Genomic DNA, 20,520 nt, shown 5'->3' on the forward strand with positions numbered 1-20,520 from the left:
CCCCTACACGATACAATAAAAACGTTCAACTTTCCCGTTTATTCGATCTAAATGATCGCATCGAATGAAAGTTGAAAATATTTTTTTGTTCAATCAAATTCGAACGATTATCCAGTTTTTGAGAAAAATCTGATCGGACATGCTGGAATAATCTTTATATTCGATCTAACGGAATAATCAAACTAAATTATCTAACTGGAAAAAAATGAAAAATTGTATCATGTATGGCCACCATAATGGTGCCAATACATGGTACAATTTTTTTTTCATCCAATCTTACCATTTCTATGTATTATAAGGATAAATTAAGTGAATATACTGAAAGGATAATTTAGGCAGTCCCCTTATATTACATAGAAAAGGTAAGATTGGATGAAATAAATTGTACCACGTATGGGCACCATTAGATTTCTTCCTTCTGTGAGTTCACTAAAACATGTCCTTACCAATACCCCATGCTTGACTGCAACTTCAACTGGTTACTCAAAACAAATAAACACTAAGGGCCCTTTTCCACTAGCGCTAGCTGAATCGCAAAACCGCAAACCGCTAGCGATTTTACAATCGCTACGGTTTGCTTTTTAACATAGGAATCGCGGTAGGTCATTTCCACTACCGCGATTCGTTTTTTACTTGATCGCGATCGCGCCGCGGAGCGACTTTTGCCGCAATTTTGCTATGCAGTGCATAGCATAGCAAAATCGCGGCCGCAAACGTCGGGAAAACGGCGGAATTGCGATTCAGCAATCGCTAGCGTTCAGCGCGAACGCTAGCGACTGCTAGTGGAAAAGGGCCCTAAAGGTGTATACACACATCAGACTATAGTCTTTGGAAAATGAAAGATCACAGACCAATCTTAGCACCCTTCATGTAGTATGAGAGCCATACCTACACAGTCTTTTCTATGGAGCTGAACTCCATCAGAAAAAAATCTTTGCAAGATGCTGCACACACAGATGCTGTACAGACACAAAAGATCAGTATCTGCAAAAGATCCGTTCCTGCCAAATGCATTCATAGTCTATGAGATCTGCAGATCATCATACACACCTTGTTTAACTGACATTCATCTGCAGATCAGATCCACCAGGATGGATTTTCACATCTGCAGATGATTGTCTGATCTGCAGATGAATGTCAGTTAAACAAGGTGTGTATGATGATCTGCCGATCTCATAGACTATGAATGCATTTTGCAGGAATGGATCTTTGGCAGGAACAGATCTTTTGCAGATACTGATCTTTTGTGTCTGTACAGCATCTGTGTGTGCAGCATCTTGCAAAGATTTTTTTTCTGATGGAGAGTTCAGCTCCATAGAAAAGACTGTGTAGGTATGGCTCTCATACTACACGAAGGGTGCTAAGATTGGTATGTGATGTTTCATTTTCCAAAGACTATAGTCTGATGTGTGTATGCACCTTTAAAGGAGTTATCAGGAAAAAAAATAGTAAAATGAGGTTTATTCACCTGGGGCTTTCTCCAGCCCCTTGCAGCCGACTGTCCCACGCCGGCCGCTCTGCTCCCCGCCGCGGGGTCGGCTTTACTGCACCTGTGCGAGCCGTCACTGTCAATCATCGCCACGTGGTCCGCGGCACTCTGTGCAGGCTCAGTAGTTCTGCACCTGCGCAGTGCGCCACGGACCACGTGGCAATGATCGACAGCAACGGCTCGCGCAGGCGCAGTAAGGCCGACCCCGCGGTTGGCCTCTGCACCGTGCAGCGAGACCGGGACAGCGGCGCGGAGCAGAGCGGTTGGCGTGGGACAGTCTGCTGCAAGGGGCTGGAGAAAGCCCCAGGTAAGTAAACCTCATTTTACTATTTTTTTCCTGATAACTCCATTAAAACAAATTGAGCACAGCACATTTCTGAGGAGTAATTCTTGGTATTTTGAGATTTGGGCAATATGGTCATCAGGAACTGAATAGCCATACATTTCCTTTGTTAACTACTTATACCTACAGAAAGGTGAAAATCGTCTTGTCAGTTAGTCTGTGAATGTGGTAAATTGAGATCTACTTTTCATATTCAACAATATGATTTCAAGTAACAGAAAAATATTTTCATCATTTTTCTGGGATGATGTTTACATGGATATGCCTAAAGATCATCTTTAAAAGATTATTACATTATACATGAGCTGCTATTTGAAACCACCAGCCATACAGCTTAGTTATGGAGACTCTGAAGCCACTTAAAAACGTGTTTTTACATGTTATTTAGGTTAAGCAAGTTTGCCCCTGCTAAAACGCCGCTATCCCGCGGCAGAACAAGGGTTTTTTACTCCCCAAATCCCCTGGGGCACATTGCGGGGCTCCTTCCACATAGAGGCAGAGCTTTGGGCTGTAGCTCTGCATCCGTGCGCGTCAATCGGCACCTCTCCCCGCCCCTCTCAGTCTTCTTTCACTGAGAGGGGAGAGGTGGAGATCCGCGGGCAGATTGACGTAAATGGAGGCAGAGCTACAGCCCAAAGCTCTGCCTCCCCGGGCAGCAAAATCCACGACCAGGAAAGTCGTGGATTTTTGCCCTAAGATTTGGGGGGTAAAAAAACCCTCGTTCTGCCGCGGGATAGCGGAATTTTAGCAGGGGCAAACATGCTTAAAGTGGATCCGAGATGCACTTTTACTCATTGCATAATTGTGTTCCTTTACTATTGTTTACAGGGCATTCCTCAAGCCAAATACTTTTTTGTTTTTGTTTTAATACTCTAATTCCCTATGAACTAAACAAGCCACACCCACAGGTTTTCAGAGATAAGATATATAGACAAGTTACTTGTTATAGTTCGTTTTTCATCTCGGATCCGCTTTAACCTGAGTAAAAGGTAAAACCCCGTTCTTTAAGTGGCTTCAGAGTCTCTTTAACAGCTGAGATGCAGAACTGTGAATAATACTACTGTACTTGATAACAATACTACTGTACTTGATAACATACTTACAAGTAAGCTTAGCTGCTTATGGGACTCACACAGCCACAAGAGGATACAGAGGGTAAGAATACTACAACACCTCATAGCTCTTCAACTTCCTGTGTTACCTTCTAATGGATGGTACACACCATGCAATTTCCTGTAAGATCAGCGGGCGTCAAAATTATAATTTCAGTCAGGTCCGATCGGTTTTCTGATTTGATTTTGTACAAATGTGATCAGAAAATCGATCAGAAATCATATTGGACCTGTCAGAATTTATCTATTTGACCCGTCGATCAGAAACGAAATTGCATAATGTGTACCAGGCATAAGGAAGCACTAGTGAGCATCACCTTATTGGAGAACAGGGCAAAAGAGGTACCTCAGCAGTACGTCTAGAGGTGGCAATTTGCTGTTCACATTTTTTTCATGTTATACAAACCAAATGTTATGTTATACAAACATTTTAGAAATCAAAAGAGAATTGTATTCATATTGATGGATAAAACGTGCATAAAGGTTTGTTCACACTATGAGCATTTGTGTATTTTTTTTTTAAGCGCTGTCGATTTTAGAAATCGCCCTAAGAGTGCTTGTGCAATGATTCCCTATGAGAGTGTTCACATATCAGCGGTTCGATTACGATCCGCTTCCAAAAGCGCTGCCTGTACCATTTTCTGAGTGCTTTAGCTCAATGGAAGGTATAGGGAAATCGCTAAGCATTTGAAAAAGCGCTTTGTATAGCGATTTCCCAAGCGCTTTTAATAATAAATACATTGTTATTTATTTTATTCCTGGGTCAAACTTCCTGACTAACGTCAGGAAGTAAAAAAAAATGAATCGCTCATCAAAAGCGCTGAGAAAAGCCCTTACATAAAATCACCCAACGCTCAGAAAACGCAGAGAATCGCTATAAAAAAAAAACAAACAAAAAAAATCACCAACAAAAACACTAAGTGCTTGCAATTTACAATGTGAACATAGCCTAACTCAGTTTCATCTAATCCAATCTACAGTACATTTTCCAACCCCACCAAATATTTATTCTCTCTACTTAATTTTACAGATTAAAGGTTCGTATACACGTCCGATAAAGATCGTTCGTTACGAACGATTCGTGACGTTTACACGATATTCAAATTAGACGGAAAAGATCGTTCGTAATGAACGATTGTGTACACACGTGAACGATATAAGTATAAAGTACTGAACGACGAACGATTAAAAAATGCGTGCGCAAACGGAAGTGACGTTATGACAGGCAATAAGAACATGCGTTATCGGACGATCTTTGTACACACTGCAACGATTGAACGATTATCTTTCGAAAAAATCCGCCGGGTTGGATCGGTCCGATTGAACGATAACGATCGTTATCGTTCACAAAAACGATCGTTCACACTTTTTGAACGCTCGATTATCGTTCCGATTGTCGTTATCGTTCGTTTTTGAACGATCGTTATCGTACGTGTGTACTCAGCTTTAGTCAAATCCCATCTGCCAACATCAATCCAACAAATGTTGACTGATGTAGAGGACTCCACCCCCAGTAGGTGGCTGACTCAGTGCGGATGACAGGAAGTGACTACAGTGTGACCCTCCCTGATAATAAATTCCAACTATAAAACACTTTCCTAGCAAAGTCAAACTCGTTTTAAAGGTATTACCTCAATCAGCATATCTGCTTTATGGCGGACTGGACTAAACCTCAATCAACTGAGAAATCTAAAATATTATTGCCTTTAGTCAACCATTCTACTGAGTCAAATGTTACATGGAACAAAAAAGAAAAAACTGACCGGGTCACCTAAACAATCTACTCCTGAAAACAGTATAGTTCCACAAACCCCAATTAACTCACAGTACACACACAGACATTTCACAACTGATTTTTGGCACATGGGCCCATATGCAATTCATTTTTTCACCCGAGTTTTCTCCTAGTCGAAATTTTCAAACTTGTCAATAAAATGCCTTTTAAACCACCAGCAAGCAAACAAATACTTACATTTTGATAGTACTTTTTCACCTACTGGTACTTTTTCCATTGAAAAGTGCTAAAAAAAAGTTGTTATAAAAATCGAAGAGGAAAAATTATCTCCTAGGAGAAAAAGTGAATTGAAGGGCCATGATGCATCATGGCATGCTGAGTTATATATTTTTCTGTGTTTCAAAGCACGGTGTAACATACGTGGATAGGTAGCAGGTGTGTTTTGTCTTCAGGGACAGGAACAGTACAAAGCAAGTCCTATACCAACTAAGTGATTCAACAACTCCTCAGTTTATGAAACCACCAACAAAAATTACTCCAACTCTTCAGCTCTGATTTTATGCTGTACAGACTAGATATTGACTATTAGATACTACTCTCTATAGGTAGTAAACCTACTATTTCTCACAAATCAGAATCAACAAATGAAAAAAAAAAAAAAACCAGTCTTTGGCAGCGCAGACATAAAATATGTAGTTTATTCAGTCCAGCCATGTTCTTCCCAGGTCAGGTCTGATTTGAGCTGACTAATCAGCCTCTTTATTCTCAACAGCGAACTTCTCCGGAAGAACAGCAAATCCTGGTGGTTGTTTTCACACCAGAGCACCTGGTAGTTCATAAATCCTGGAATGGATTTTAACCACTTTCCCCCCGCCCGTACGAATTTCTCCGTCCCTTTTTCCATCCTTTAACCCCCAGGGACGGAGAAATCCGTACTTTCCGCGCTCCCGCTCGTAAACACGCCGCCCACCGCTAGTAAACACGCCGCCGCCCGCTCGGAGATCAATGAACGGGAAAATCCATTCCCGTTCGTTGATCTAAGCCCCGCAATGATCCGCTGCTCTCCGATGAGCAGCGCGATCATTGTGATCTTACCCAGCCTCCAAGTACTTCCTCCAAGCTTCCGGAAGGACGCTTGGAGGTCGCATTAAAACAAAAAGTTACTGTGGCCATCTTGTGGCCAAATAGTAAAACTACACCCTACACATTTTTCACATACAAATAAATTACTTTTACACAAAAAATTAACTCATTACCTCCCAAACTCCCAATTTTTTTTTTTTTTTTTTGTAATTAAAAAAAAAATAAAAAAAATGTACAATAAAAAACAACAACACATAAATAGTTACCTTAGGGACTGAACTTTTTAAATATTTATGTCAGGAGGGTACAACACTGTTACTTTATAAACTATGGGCTTGTAATTAGGGATGGACGCAAAACTGAAAAAAATGCACCTTTGTTTCCAAATAAAATATTGGCGCCAAACATTGTGATAGGGACATAATTTAAACGGTTTTATAACCGGGACAAAAGGGCAAATACATTTCATGGGTTTTAATTACAGTAGCATGCATTAATTAAAAACTATAATGGCCGAAAACTGAAAAATAATTTTTTTCCCACATTTTTCCTATTTTCCCATTAAAACACATTTAGAATAAAATAATTCTTGGCATAATGTCCCACCTAAAGAAAGCCTAATTAGTGGTGGAAAAAACAAGATATAGATCGTTTAATTGTGATAAGTAACGATAAAGTTATAAACTAATGAATGGAAGGAGCGCTGAAAGGTGAAAATTGCTCTGGTGGTCAGGGGGTAAACCCCCTCAGTGGTGAAGTGGTTAAAATGGCAGTACAGAAAGAAATCTGAGACGTCTATAAACACCACTTATTAGGCTCTCAGACGCTCTCTCAGCAACTGTTACATGCAGCATTATAGCCCCTTTGTATTAATTTCTGGGGCTTTCCAGACCACTTTAAAGGGACCATGAGCAGTGCGATCAAAAATATTTTTGGACTTACCTGGCACTTCCTCCAGTCCCGCGTAAAAGTCAGATACTTACCTCAGTAGAGGGAAGCTTCTGGATAGTTTAGAGATTCCCCTTCCCCCTCGATCTGCCTTGAGCTTGCTGTTCCAATGCTGGGACCCTCTCAACCTATTCACCATTCTCAAATGTTTCTGTGATTCCGCTCCTGTTCATGTACGAATGCAGTCAAACTGCGCATGTTTAAGAAGGCCCATGCCAGTGCAGTAGCACAGAGCTGCATGCGTGGGGCTTTTTTCTCCCAGGAAGAATGAACCAATGCTAGAGTGGCTCTGTGCTACTGCGCAAGATGTCAGTGTTCATTCATTCACAGACAGGACAATGGCTGCAAAGAAGATGCGGGACCTGGAGACAAAGGGTGGCCCTCAAGAAGGATCTGAGAAGCCTCTGAAAGATCCAGAGGCTTTCCTCTAATGAGGTATCTAACTTTTGCCTTTTAATCACAGAAGGGTGGAGAAAAGTGGATTTTGTGAGGCAGTTGACCCAGTCAAATCTAGAAAAAATGGCAAGAACTAATACAACAGTATTTTAGACCCACTAAATGACTCCATCCTCACCAATTATGCTCATTATTATTGTTCCTAACAGCACCTCCAAATGATATACAAAGTCAAATTCTTTCAATTAGTAAATTATGAAATCACATTAAACTGAATAAAGTATGCTATAAATACTGTGACAAAAAACATGAGATTTTGACAATCGCCAACAATCAATGAAAGTTAATCTTGTTTTACCTATAGCAGTGCCAGCACATTTCTCCTCATTTTCTATCAGTTCATCCCCCTCAGGCCATGTCACCCCCAAAGAGTCAGGAAACCTGGAGGTAAAACAATGAAAGCTCAGAACCTAGGCAAGGATTGAGAACCCCTAGTAGTAGTAAATAGGACTACTACATACCTTGCCATGTCATCACCTATATACTTTTTGATGGTAGCCAATGTTGCACTACGATCCATTTTAGATATTGGCACAGCTTTGATTTCATCATGGAATTCTTTTGGTTCCTAATAATGCAACCAAAAATAAAAAAAATTAAGAAAAAAGCAAACAATCTGGATATAAAATGAGTATTCAGACAGGAGTAGACCATAGAATTATTTTCTTTTCACTTCCTTGCTTATGTGAACAAATTTGGTTTAAAATAGTGAATAAGATACAAATTTAAACCATAACAATACTAGTTTAAGCGAAAAAGATCTAGAAATATTAAAGCCAGGAGTCCAAAAGGCTTAACAGCCAGAAAGGCTGAGTCCCTTTTTTGTGATACATGCCCCTTTTCACCTTACAGTTGTTTATAGGAAGGCTTAGTGAAACAGATACAGGTAGTTTCCGACTTACGAACGAACCGATACAACGGTTTTGAGGCTGATTTAGAGCAGCAAACAGGTATTTGAAGCCGATGGTGACTCTGCAGTCCTGCAAACATCAAGGTGCAGGACCATCCAGTGGATTGCATTCATGCATAAACCTCCTATTCGGTAACTCCTCACAAGCTGAAATGGCTGCTTTGAGGTACTTTTCAATATATGTGTTCATACCAATAGACACAGTTTTTCGTGTCTGCTTTCTGGAGGTAAGTCCACCGCTTCCTCCAAGCGAATTTTAAAAAAGTTTTATCCTGCTGGCGCCTCTGTTCTCTTTCTGCGATGTTTTAAACCGGAATCATGGGGAGAGAGCTGGTTGGCCCCTGTAGGGTCCCTGAAGGTGTGAAAATTACCTCAGTATGTGGAATTTCTGACTGACCACATACTTCCATAAAAAAAAAAAAAAAAAAAAAAAAAAAAAAGGACCTGTGCTTTATGTGACAAAATCATCTTCATGCATGACACTGCACTATCTCATGCTGCAAGGTATACCACTGCATCATTGGCTGCTACCAGCACAGCACACAAGGAGAAAAACTCATGGTGTGGCTCCCATCCTCCCAACCTCAGTCCTATTGATAAACTTTGGAGCATCCACAAGCAAAAGATCTATGAGGGTAGGAGGCAGTTTACATCCAAACAGCAGCTCTGGGAGGCTATTCTGACATCCTGCAAAGAAATTCAAGCAGAAACTCTCCAAAAACTCACAGGTTCAATGGATGCAAGAACTATGAAGCTGCTATCAAAAAAGGGGTCCTATGTTAATATGTAACTTGACCTGGTGAGAGGTTTGTGATTAAAATATCTTTTGATTTCAATAAATATTACCACCCAATGCTGCAAATTTAACAAATGACCATTTTCAGTTCTTTACAACCTATAAAATATTTTGAAACTGTGTTGTGGGTAATAATAAAACAGTGTATTTTATGTTTCTTATTTTTGAAAACATACAGTTATCATTAGGAAGTTTGTTCGGTAACATTTGTATTATACTCCAATAGTAGACGACTCAACAATTATGCTGACTGACACTTGTATCAGCTATTTAGGAAAATCTGAGAAAAATATTATTTGCATAATTATTTGGAATGCGGTATAGTTAGTAATGACCTAGAGTTCCAAATTTGGTCTGTCACATTATTGAAAAGTAATAGGAACGAGACTAAAAGACACAGCAGGGGAAGAGACTCAGCTGAAATGTTACCAGTATTCTGTTTCTTCAGAAGTGAACTTAGTTTTTTGAGTAGTCGAAATAAGCTACATGGCTTCTCTATCTTTTTAAAGCTAATGAAAAAAGTTAGACTCTTAGAAGCAGATGAGCCGAGTCTCTCCCCTACTTACTGATTTTACAGCAAAGGATCATACCCATTATAAAAAAGAAGCATATCATTATTACTGGCCAGAAATGTAACAATATAAATTTAGGTCAAAAGAATCACGTACGAGAGGAAAAGCGATTATTTCCTGTACCAAACTTACCAAAGCAATGAGAACCTCGCCTCCAGAAGCATAAACATCACCTTCATGGTGTCCATACAGAAGAAACTTTACAATACTTCCATAATATAATGGTATAGTCTTCAAGGTTTTTACCTGTCAGAAGAAAAGACTGAATAAACCTGACAAAAATGCTGTTGCTCAGAGAAAAGCAGACAAGTCTGCAGCATGATGTCACACAGTGGTTCTACCTAACTGTCAGATGTCACAGTGAAATCTCATCTGAGAAAGGTTTGCATATGTCTAGTTACGCTTATAATTTAGTATATGCGCTCATTCAATAGCTGCCCAGCATTGCTATGCATGCATTGGTATGCTGTGCTTACCACTGTAATTTGCCTGTCATTTTGTAAGATTTTGTTGTTAGAATTATTTGCATATCACTGGAATTTGCCTGTTCTTTTGTAAAATCTACCTCACTGTTACCTGTCGTTAGTATGATTTGCATATCACTGGAATTTGCTTGACTTACCGTAAGCACTCATATTCATTAAAACTTATGTTAGACCCTTTATTTGTCCCCCTCCCAATCAGTTGTGACCACACCCCCATATTGCTGGGGCTCTGATATTTCTTCTTTTCTTTGCTGCAAACTGTAATGCTGGGAATACACGGCTTGATTCTGAGCCAGCCATTTAGATGGCTCGATAAATAATTTCCGACATGTCAGATCTCCGGCCCGATCATTTCGCCTCTCGAAGACAAAACAAAAAGATAAGAAAAACGAGCGGCAGATAAGAGCCTGCGGAATCGAGCGGGCAATCGTTCGGCAAAATCGAGCCGTGCATGCCCAGCATACGGGAAATGTTAACTGCACATAATATATGGTGAATGGTTTATTTTATGTGGAACTTTTTTTTTTTTTTTACCAAGTATAATAGGTGAAGTGTACCTACGTGCAATTATCAAGAGTTTTTTTGGGACTACTACCTCATTGCATGATCTGGCATTGTGCATCTTATTGCTCAGTACACCTGTACTGTGTTGTGTGTCACTCTGATTATCATTGTAACCTTATGGGTATTTATTATCCAGCGCTGTATAATATGTTAGTGCTATACTTGTCCATTAAATAATAATTTCTCTAGTCTGGTCCCTAACAGACTCAATAACAATGAGCCAGCCCTTTCTCGGAAAAAATGTTAGGACCTCTGGCAACAGTGCTTCAAATCCACAGCATTAAAAAACACTGCCATGCAGTTGAATTATACAGCAATCAATGGTAGGGAGATTCTCTGCCGAAAGATGGCTTAAAAGCGCCATTCAACATTCTGGCTGCAGGGGTCTTAAGGTGGCCACTAACTATACAATTTCCCAAACGATCGTTTACAAACGATTCTTCATTTGAAGGATTGGAAATTATAGTTTGGTACCACTAATGGACAAACCAATCAGATTAATGAAACCAATCCAAATTTTGGATCGATTTCATTAATCTGATTGAATTGTCCATTAGTGCTCCCAAACTATAATTTCTTATCTTTCATCTGAAGAATCATTCTCAAACATTCTTGCAGTTTCTTTTACACAAATGCCTAAAGATTATAAAGCGTAATATAATTATAAATAAAAAAAATACATAATTTACCAACTGGCCAACTTTATAGGTCTTGCCATCCCACTCGATGGATTTATATTCTGCCCAAGGAGTCTGCATGCGTTTCGATGTAACATCATGACGAGTAATAATACCATTGAAGCCTGAATACTTTATTTGTTTGTCATATTTTTCATGGCAGTTTTTTAACCATAATGAAAACTCTTTGTCAATTTTTATCCTCATCTCCTAGAATAAAAAAAGTATGATTTAATATAGGTTAATGAAGACAACACTGAATTGGAGATTTCCTGACAAATCACATCCTTCAAGAGAAGATCCACAAAGTGATAAAACATGAGTGCTGTCGCAAATCCTTACCCTTGAATAGGCATATCTGAGTATTTTTTTTTTTTGTAATGAGGCATAATTTAAAGAGACACTGAAGCAAAAAAAAAAAAAATATGATATAATGAATTGGTTGTGTAGTAGAGCTAAGAAATAAAGCATTAGAAGCAGAGACATAAGTCTAATATTTGTAGAAACTCCAGTTATCTATGCAAATAGCCATTGAGTTATGCGACTTTGAAAGTCTTGGAGAGCTCTGACTTCTGATTAGGTTATCTCAGCTGTATTGTGTTTTTCTTTTGCAGAAAACAGTTCAGGACAGGTCAAAAGTTCACTGCCTGTTCTGCAAAAACATTTAGAATGCTGAGTAATGTGTAAACTGAAAGTATTAGAGAATGATGCAATGTTATAAGGCTGTATAACTGAAAATAAAAATATGAGAATTTTTTTTTTGCTACCATTGTTCTAGTAATTACCCCTACTACACAACCAATTCATATCATCATAATTTTTTTTTCGCTTCAGTGTCTCAGTGTTTTCCTACTTTTTATATGCCATACGGTTAGCATATTTGCTTTTGTGCATAAGTATTATTCATTTAGAAATTATACATTCCTAAAGTACACAAATTTTACTTTGAGAGCTGAGTTTGCATTTTATTTATAACTGCTTTATTCATCCTCTAACTTAATCAGAAAGCATTTATGCTTGTCTGACTTTGTTCAGCAGAGCCAGCAGTGCGAGAGAAGGCTTTGTTTACATTTCTCACTTGATACAATTAAACACAAGATAACATTATGTAAAGTTTCTGAAGCGGCCAGCTCTGCAGACAGGGAAGCTTCTAATGCTGGGGATACACGGTACGTTTCTGTACCGTGTATCGAGCAGCTGATCCAGCCAGCTGATAATATTTAGCTGGTCCGATCAAGCTGCTCGACCCCCGCCCGCTCAAACCCGCTGGCGGACAATGGCAGGGAATCGAGCGGCTGCTAAGGAGCGCCGTCGGGGACGAGCAGTAATCGATCCGCGCGGACGAGCGTGGACGTGGCTGGGGTCAATCCTGCGGCTAATCGGCCGCCGGATCGACCAGTGTATTCCAGGCATAAAGCCTGTGTTAACCCTTTGAATGCAGTTCTAGTAAAAAAAAAAAAAATGCTGGTTGTATATAATATGCTGGGTTTCATTCCACTGGAATGCCACTATGCAGAAAGCTCTTCTTTTTTTTTGTAATTCTCATTAGGTTCTTGAGAAGATAACAGCTGCTTCGACCAAATTAATTCTTATGATGGACACATGACCGAAGACGGCAGGACTGGTTCCTAAAACAAGCGATTTTTCGAATGCTAGCATTGCTAATGTTATGCTATGTATATTCCCTCACTTGAGCAATGTAATTTTTTTTTTAATTCACACGTAGCATTACATTAGCAAGAGCTTTTCATTCATTGGTGCTTACAAAAACCCTTATAGTTACCTCCACCTATGCACCTCTATTGCTCTAAGACAATTATGAACCACCAATTCACATTGGCTATCATTCATAAAAGTGTGTTCAGTAAAAAAAAAAAAAAAAATCAGAGCAGGAAAATACTGTATTCGGTATTTTAGACTTCTGTGTGCTAATTCATAAAAATGTTTACACTTGCGATAGAAGTTCGGTATTTTCCCAAACTAGGCTGGCTGTAACACGAGCAGCTGCCAGACTTGATAAATTTTCTCCTGCAGAGACAGCGTTACAATAAAAGAGGCATCCCCTGCTTCCCTTTAGGTTGCGCTTTTTCTTTTTTTTTTTTTTTTTTTTTTTTATAACTGCCTCTGTTTGCCCTGAATCTGTGCGGAATCTGCCTATTAGTCTTTCTAAACAATCTATTTAATTGCCACAGCTTAGAAGAACTTCAAGAAATGTTACACATGCAGGCTTTCTGATGTAAAAAAAAACAAAACAAAAACAAAAAAAAAACATATGAAAAAAACTGCTGCCCGGGATATATATATATATATATATATAGTTGGTGTGGTGGATCACCTACAAGAGGACTTTTGTATTTTTATGCTCTTTTCTTAAAAAGAGCACTCCCAAATATATATTACCTGGCCGCAGCATAGTTATCCAGGGATAGGAGTAGCCAGTAGTAGGTGGCTGCAGCATAGGTAGCCAGGGATAAGTGTAGCCAGAAGAAAGTGGCCACAGCATAGGTAGCCAGGGATAAGTGTAGCCAGTAGAAGGTGGCCACAGCATAGGTAGCCAGGGATAAGTGTAGTGTAACGATCGGTGAAGCACAGAGAGGATCTGATTACCAGTGATCTGCAGAATCACTGGGAATACAGATGTATACCAGATTATACGTGATCTGCAGTATCACTGATAATCCGATATACTAGCTAACCTCTGTTCACCTGAGTAGAGTGTAGTGTTAGGTGTAACAGAAACACTTTGAGGACTAGGCCTCAGTGCAGCAAGGAGTACTGCACAGATTCCTTCCGCAGACCTGAGCTCTCCAAGACGGGAGGAGTCAGACTGACAGTAGGAAGGACAGAATGGAAGTAACCTTCAGGAGGAAGGATACTAACAGAGTAGGAACCGCCTCAAACAGTAAGGTCGGTTCTTGAGGTCGGATAAGCCAGGTCGTACACACATGGACAGATAAAGTACAAGATCAGGAGGCAAAGGCGGAGTCAAAAGTACAGGCAGGGTTCAGCAACGGGGTATCAGATATATCGGGGTACAAAATCAGGAGGCAGAAGCAGAGTCAAGGAACGAGCCGGGGTTCGGCAACAGAGTATCAGAAATATCGAGGTACAAGATCAGAGTTCAGAAGGGTAGTCAAGGCAGGCAAAAGTCATAACAGATAATCACAATCAAACTAGTACTTTAGCTATCAACAGAATCTAGCTAAGTGTAGGATTACAGCTCCAGCTGGTCCCGGCACACTTGCGGATCTGACTACGGATCTGGGTGCTCCCACATATGTGATCGCACGCCAGACAAAGAGCAAGTGAACAACCAGCAGTATATATACTCTAGGACCTTTCCAGGACCTCCCTAATTGCTGGTCCAAAGAGAGTAGTGGAATTTGTCAGCTGACCCAGCTGGTCAGCCGACTCCCTTCTAACTGCTATTTAAACTCTGCCTCTGTGCTCGCGCGCAAGTCTGAATCTTGGTGAACTATCAGTCCCAGCCACACCAGTACTGTCATGCAATGCATCTAGTGCGGGGGCCGCCTCTGATGCGGATTCCGCCGTTACCAATGCGGATTCCACCGCACTGCCTATGCAGCATGCGGCGTTTTTTCCGCGTTGTGACGCCATGCTGGACGCGGAAACAGCCGCCTCACCTCGAGAGACGGCGGCCTTTCCGCGTTTCCTTACATGTAGCCAGTAGAAGGTGGCCACAGCATAGGTAGCCAGGGATAGGTGTAGTCAGTAGTAGGTGGCCACAGCATAGGTAGTCAGGGCTAGGTGTAGGCAGGATAGGCGGCCACAGCATAGGTAGCCAGAGCTAGGTGTAGGCAGGATAGGTGGCTGCAGCATAGGTAGCCAGGGATAGATGTAGGTGCCTGCAGTAAAGAGAGGGGTAGGGGGGACACGCAGCAGGTGTTACAAATACTCACTTGCCAGGCCAGTCCTCTAGTGTGTACTGGCTTCATTCTACTTCCTGTTCTTGCTTCCATCTCCTCGTAAAAGCACCCATCGGGTGCTGTTTCAGGGAAATGTGAGGCAAGAATAGGAAGTTTCATGAAAAGCTTCCTTTGTTGTTCACGAAGACTACTTATACGAATGAAAAAGTTTTTAAGCAAATATTTTTGAATTTTGTATTGTGCCAATAAAATTGTGTCTACATTTTTGTACTGCAAGACTTTACCATAGTTTTTTTTAAAAAAAAAAAAATCACAGTTCTATCTAAAGAAGTGAATGTTTATAGTTGGTGTGGTGGATCACCTACAAGAGGACTTTTGTATTTTTATGCTCTTTTCTTAAAAAGAGCACTCCCAAATATATATTACCAGGCTGCAGCATAGCTAGCCAGGGATAGGAGTAGCCAGAAGAAGGTGTCCACAGCATAGGTAGCCAGGGATAGATGTAGGTGCCTGCAGTAAAGAGAGGGGGAGGGGGGACACGCAGCAGGTGTTACAAATACTCACTTGCCGAGCCAGTCCTCTAGTGTGTACTGGCTTCATTCTACTTCCTGTTCTTGCTTCCATCTCCTCGTAAAAGCACCCAGGGGGTGCTGTTTCAAGGAAATGTGAGGCAAGAATAGGAAGTAGAATAAAGCCAGTACAGCGTGAGGACCTGGCAAGTGAGTATTTCTTTCACCACCGCTGTTTGTGCACTTGCAGCTGCGTCGCATCCCCGCCGCTAAGCCCCCCCCCCCCCCCCCCGGTTACCCCGCCCCTGAAAACCGGTAAAACGAGATTGTACATGGTATGATTACCATGTACAATCAAACCGTGGTAAACTGGCATACCGGTATACCGCAGCAACCCTAGTTCCTACCATGTTGGTATTAATAAGTGATCTATATTTCTATTTTGTCTTTCTCTTTATACAACATCTGCATACATGTCGTCTAACAAAGGATATCTAGCACTGTATCAGATCACTTACTGATAATTGTTTAGAAATAATGTCATTTTCTTTATTTGTAGCTTTTTCTGTAAAGGACATTATCCTTTTACAATAAATTCAGTGATTTTTTTTAAAAAAAAGCACTTGTAGTGTGAACCAGCCCTTAGGGCCCATTTCCACTAGAGCGAATCTGCATGAGTTTTCTGCATGCAGATTCGCATAACCAATAAAAGTGGATGGGGCTGTTTCCACTTGTCAGGAATTCTGTGCGATCTGCTGTGCAGAAAAAATCTGCACGGCAGAGCTGTCAGAATTTGCATGCTGCACACCCACGCGCCAATCGCCGGTAATGTAATAGGAAAACTGCAAGCATTTATGTCTTGCGGTTTTCCCGGCGTTTCCGCGTGAAAACCCATGTCAATGCTTGCCGGCATTGACATGGTTAAAAATCGCATAGCGCAAACCGCGAGCGATTCCGTGTGAAAATCCGCATGGAAACGCGAACGAATCCGCACCCGCATGCGGATTCGTTGACGCATTTTCCGTGACGGGATCACAACGCACAAGTGGAAACGGGCCCTCAGGAATGTTAAGTGTAAATGCAATCATAGAAAAGGATTCAATACTACAAACAAGGGAAAAAACAGACAGCCTATTTTGAAATGTAACCATTTTCATTAGATCTGTGATTTTACTTTGTTCTTTGACCCTCACTGCTCCTTCAAGGGCTTCAACAATAAGCAAGCAGAATGAATTATAGACTTGTCTTATCTGCTGGTGTCTCAAGTAATGCATGTAACTTCCACATTAAGAAAGAGAACCTAGTTAGACTTAGAGAACCAATATGCTATACAGGCACATCGCCTCTAGTTAGGACATTATATAAGTTATTAAGGAAAGGGAGGTGCTTAAGGGGGTGTGGCTAGAAAAAAAAAAAAAGCAAAAATCTATTAACCCTTCGCACTCTCGCATGCAAATGTTCAAACAAATGCATTCACAGATTCACTCATCCAGGCACAACTGTTATCCCTATAGTTAAGTTAAAAGCCGGGGTTTTAGTTTACAGAAGAATGCATTCTTATGCTTAGCCACCTATACTGCGCAGAAGTACCCAGGTAAACATAGGTGTCCTAACCAATCGCACAAGGGAGCTAACGTTATGTATCCATGTGCACCATGCACATACACAGTGTATGTGCATGGTGCACATGGATACATAACGTTATCTCCCTTGTGCGATTGGTAAGATGCACTGTCTGTCCCAGGAGAGGACGTCAGGATGTGTGCTCCTAATCCATTGATAAGTTTGATGCAATAAATGTGTTTGAATGTCTGCACTATGCATGTTACAGGGCCAGAGTTAGGACACCTATGTTTACCTGGCTACTTCTGCGCAGTATAGGTGACTAAGCATAAGAATGCATTTTTCTGTGAACTAAAACCCCGGCTTTTAACTTAGCTATAGGGATAACAGTTGTGCCTGGATGAGTGAATCTGTGAATGCATTTGTTTGAACATTTGCATGCGAGAGAGCGAATGGTTAATAGATTTTTAATATGCTATGCAGTTTGTTTAATAGGTTGGAAATCATTGTTTTGTTCAATTTTGTTTTCAATTGAATTTGTTCAGGGAAGATCACTCAATCAAATAAAGTTGATGCAGGAGTCTAAGCAGTGGTGTAGATGGTCACATAACTTTGTAGTGCACTGGGCATTTCTGTTGAAATCTCATCTATGTCGAGTGGTGCAAGTTGGTTACATCTGGTCAATTTTCAGTCAGAGAAATATCTCAGTATTCACCTGTTTGGGTGGTTTGCATATTGTATGACTACCTTTACTCGTAAAAGAACGTTAGAAGACTCCACTGCTAACAATTTTGAGATATCTAATAGACTCAATTCAAGGGAGCCTCATCCCGTTCTGGACAGGCAGCCCCCCCAATGGATTCAAATCTGGAAGACAGGTCGTTGTCCTCTGCCTCGTAATAACACTATCGCATGTAAGCGCTTGACACGTGTGGTGTTACAACCGCAGCAGACTGGATGCTACACTGATTGGCAAGCGCGCAGTTCAGCCTCCCGTCTGAAAGTGGCCGTAGATGTCATCATTTGAATTGAGAACAGTAGAACTGTGCTGTGACTAGATCAATAATCGATCAAGTTAGTTACAGTATATGGCTGCTTTATTACAAGTGATGTGCAGTAAAAAAAAAATGTTCATATCTGCCTGGATATATGTTTAACAAGTAGACCCTATTAATAATTGTATGTTTCAAAATATTGCTTGGAAAGAAAGCCAAGATAACTTAACAGAACAAAATAGAAGTTCACAGGTACAAAAAGGTTTTTGGTTTTTTTTTTAATTCCAACATTTACTTCCACAGACCTGATGGTACCCTTGCTGCTCACCTGTCCATTTGATATTCTTGTAAAAATTGTGTTCTTTTCTTGTAGTTTTATCCCCAAATCTAAGAAAGTTAGTTTATTGGTGCTGACTTCAAACTTGTCATTTGTAAATAACACTCCCGAGATCCTGTTGTAGCACTCACTTGGAAGAAGTTTCTTTTTAGGTGCAGCACACCACTCAAAACTATAAAAATAAAACAAATAAATAGGTAAGGTAGTTCCTCATAGCTAGTGCATTCAAAGTGTGGATCTATTATAATGAAAAACAACAAAAGAAAGTACTAGGAAACCTGAAACTAGAAAGAGTATATGCAAAAGCATACATTTTTGTCCTACAATCTCTTCAAAACATTGCTTCCAAATGGAATCTTTCTGGCATCAAATGAGGCTTTTGTATCTAAAAGGCGCTAATTATAAATGTAGTCATGTGACCTGAAGCAGCTGGGCTGAATTAGAGAACAAGAAGCTGATTGGCTTATTTACCAGTTATGGTGATTTCCTGGCAAACAGGAAATTTATATTCCTGTTCATTTGCCGAACCTACATTAGGGTACTATATGGGGAAGAGTAATGGTATTTTATGTTACACTGGAGGTAGTTTTGTATCAAATCTCTCACTGTCATTTTGCAAAGAGACACAGATTAAAGTTATGCCCACATAGATAACATTCCTGTTCAATAAACCAGCACCGTTTCAGTAAGGAGTCCTTGTGCTAGACTGCTTAACACTACTACTGCCTACTGAGCGTGCCCCTAGTGGATGTAGCTCAAGAACTTTGAGTCTGCCAGGAGAGAAGCATAATATAAATATTGCGCAAAAAGGTGGATCAGCGCAACACCAGGCCGCCTCCGAATGGCCTCCATCAGAGATGCGCTGAGCCCCCCCAGGAACTACAAACACAACTTGAACCCAAACAGAAGCTCTGCATATACACCAAAAGCATTAATATAAATATTATTTGTCGTGTCTAGCGAGAGTACAAATTTTCCCCAACATTTCTGACAACCCACTTAGCAATCTGTTGAGTTGGATCATACTCAGAAGGCAGCTTTTCTAGTTGCTGCACCATGAATCCTACTGTTCCCCTCTGCTCGACGAAAAACGCAACATGCTATTTATCAGACAGCCAAGCAGTGCATTTGTACAACCGTCATTCCCAAATGTTTAAAAGACCACTATTGCAAACTATTGCAAAAGACCAAATCGCAACAGTTAAAATACATGCCATATTTTTCAGACCATACGACACACCGGACCTTAAGACGCACCCAGGTTTTAAGGACAAAAATCAAGAAAAAAATATAACTAAACGTAGGTGCATCTATGGTGCAGGGGTGTCTTATGGAGCTTTCCCTCCGCAAGCTAGCTCTGTCTCCTAAGCTACACTGTCCATCTAAAGTAACCCCTGCTGCCTTCCTCAGCTATATTAACCCCAACTGCCTCCCAGTTACACAGGAAGCCCTCCCCCCCCTCAAGCTTCTGTATCCCCTGGCAACAGCAGGGGAAAAAGCTTTACTGTGGTGCCTGTCCCTCCTCCTAAGGCTCCTCCTGACAGCCCAGAATAATAATAAAAAAAAAAAAAAAAAAAAAAAAAAAATACCTGTTCCATGGCGTCCCCCCCAACCTGTAGCCCCTAGCAACTGCTCAGTAATAAAAAACAAAACCACTTTCCCCGCAGCAGCCCCTCCCCCGCTACGTCTCTTATAACGCCAGAGTCCAGAGAATAACAAAAACAAACTTTCTAAGCCAGCGCGAGGCTGCAAGCATGGGAGGACACGAGATGGAGGATAGCGGCGGCTGGAACAGGTAATTAGGCTTCCGCTGTAGCGCTTCAGACTCTGCAATTGCCAGTCACACCAAAGAGGCATATAGCGGCATTGGAGCCGCTCCGGTAGTAAGAATTGGCTAATGTGCGGGGGCAACAAAAGGCCCAGCGGGGGAGGGACGCCGCTGAGAAATTTTTTTTTGTTATTTTCTGGACTCTGGTGTTATAAGAGATGTGTGTGTGTGTGTGTGTGTGTGTGTGTGTGTGTGTGTGTGTGTGTGTGTGTGTGTGTGTGTGTGTGTGTG

At 40.8% G+C, this 20,520-nt stretch overlaps 1 protein-coding gene across 2 annotated transcripts in view; it reads right to left on the minus strand.

Annotated features, from left to right (window-relative positions):
- SMCHD1 (structural maintenance of chromosomes flexible hinge domain containing 1) overlaps positions 1-20,520 on the minus strand; it is a 214,373-nt gene that overhangs the window by 128,309 nt on the left and 65,544 nt on the right. For both annotated transcript variants that reach the window (XM_068237225.1, XM_068237226.1), the window contains exons 12-16: positions 18,453-18,633; positions 11,183-11,380; positions 9,577-9,690; positions 7,628-7,734; positions 7,465-7,547 (exon numbers count right to left, since the gene is read on the minus strand). In XM_068237225.1, coding sequence (XP_068093326.1) covers positions 7,465-7,547; positions 7,628-7,734; positions 9,577-9,690; positions 11,183-11,380; positions 18,453-18,633 — 683 coding nt within the window. The remainder of the gene's footprint in view (positions 1-7,464; positions 7,548-7,627; positions 7,735-9,576; positions 9,691-11,182; positions 11,381-18,452; positions 18,634-20,520) is intronic.

The sequence above is a fragment of the Hyperolius riggenbachi genome, chromosome 5 (genome assembly GCF_040937935.1).
Source record: "Hyperolius riggenbachi isolate aHypRig1 chromosome 5, aHypRig1.pri, whole genome shotgun sequence".
NCBI classification, from domain to species: domain Eukaryota; kingdom Metazoa; phylum Chordata; class Amphibia; order Anura; family Hyperoliidae; genus Hyperolius; species Hyperolius riggenbachi.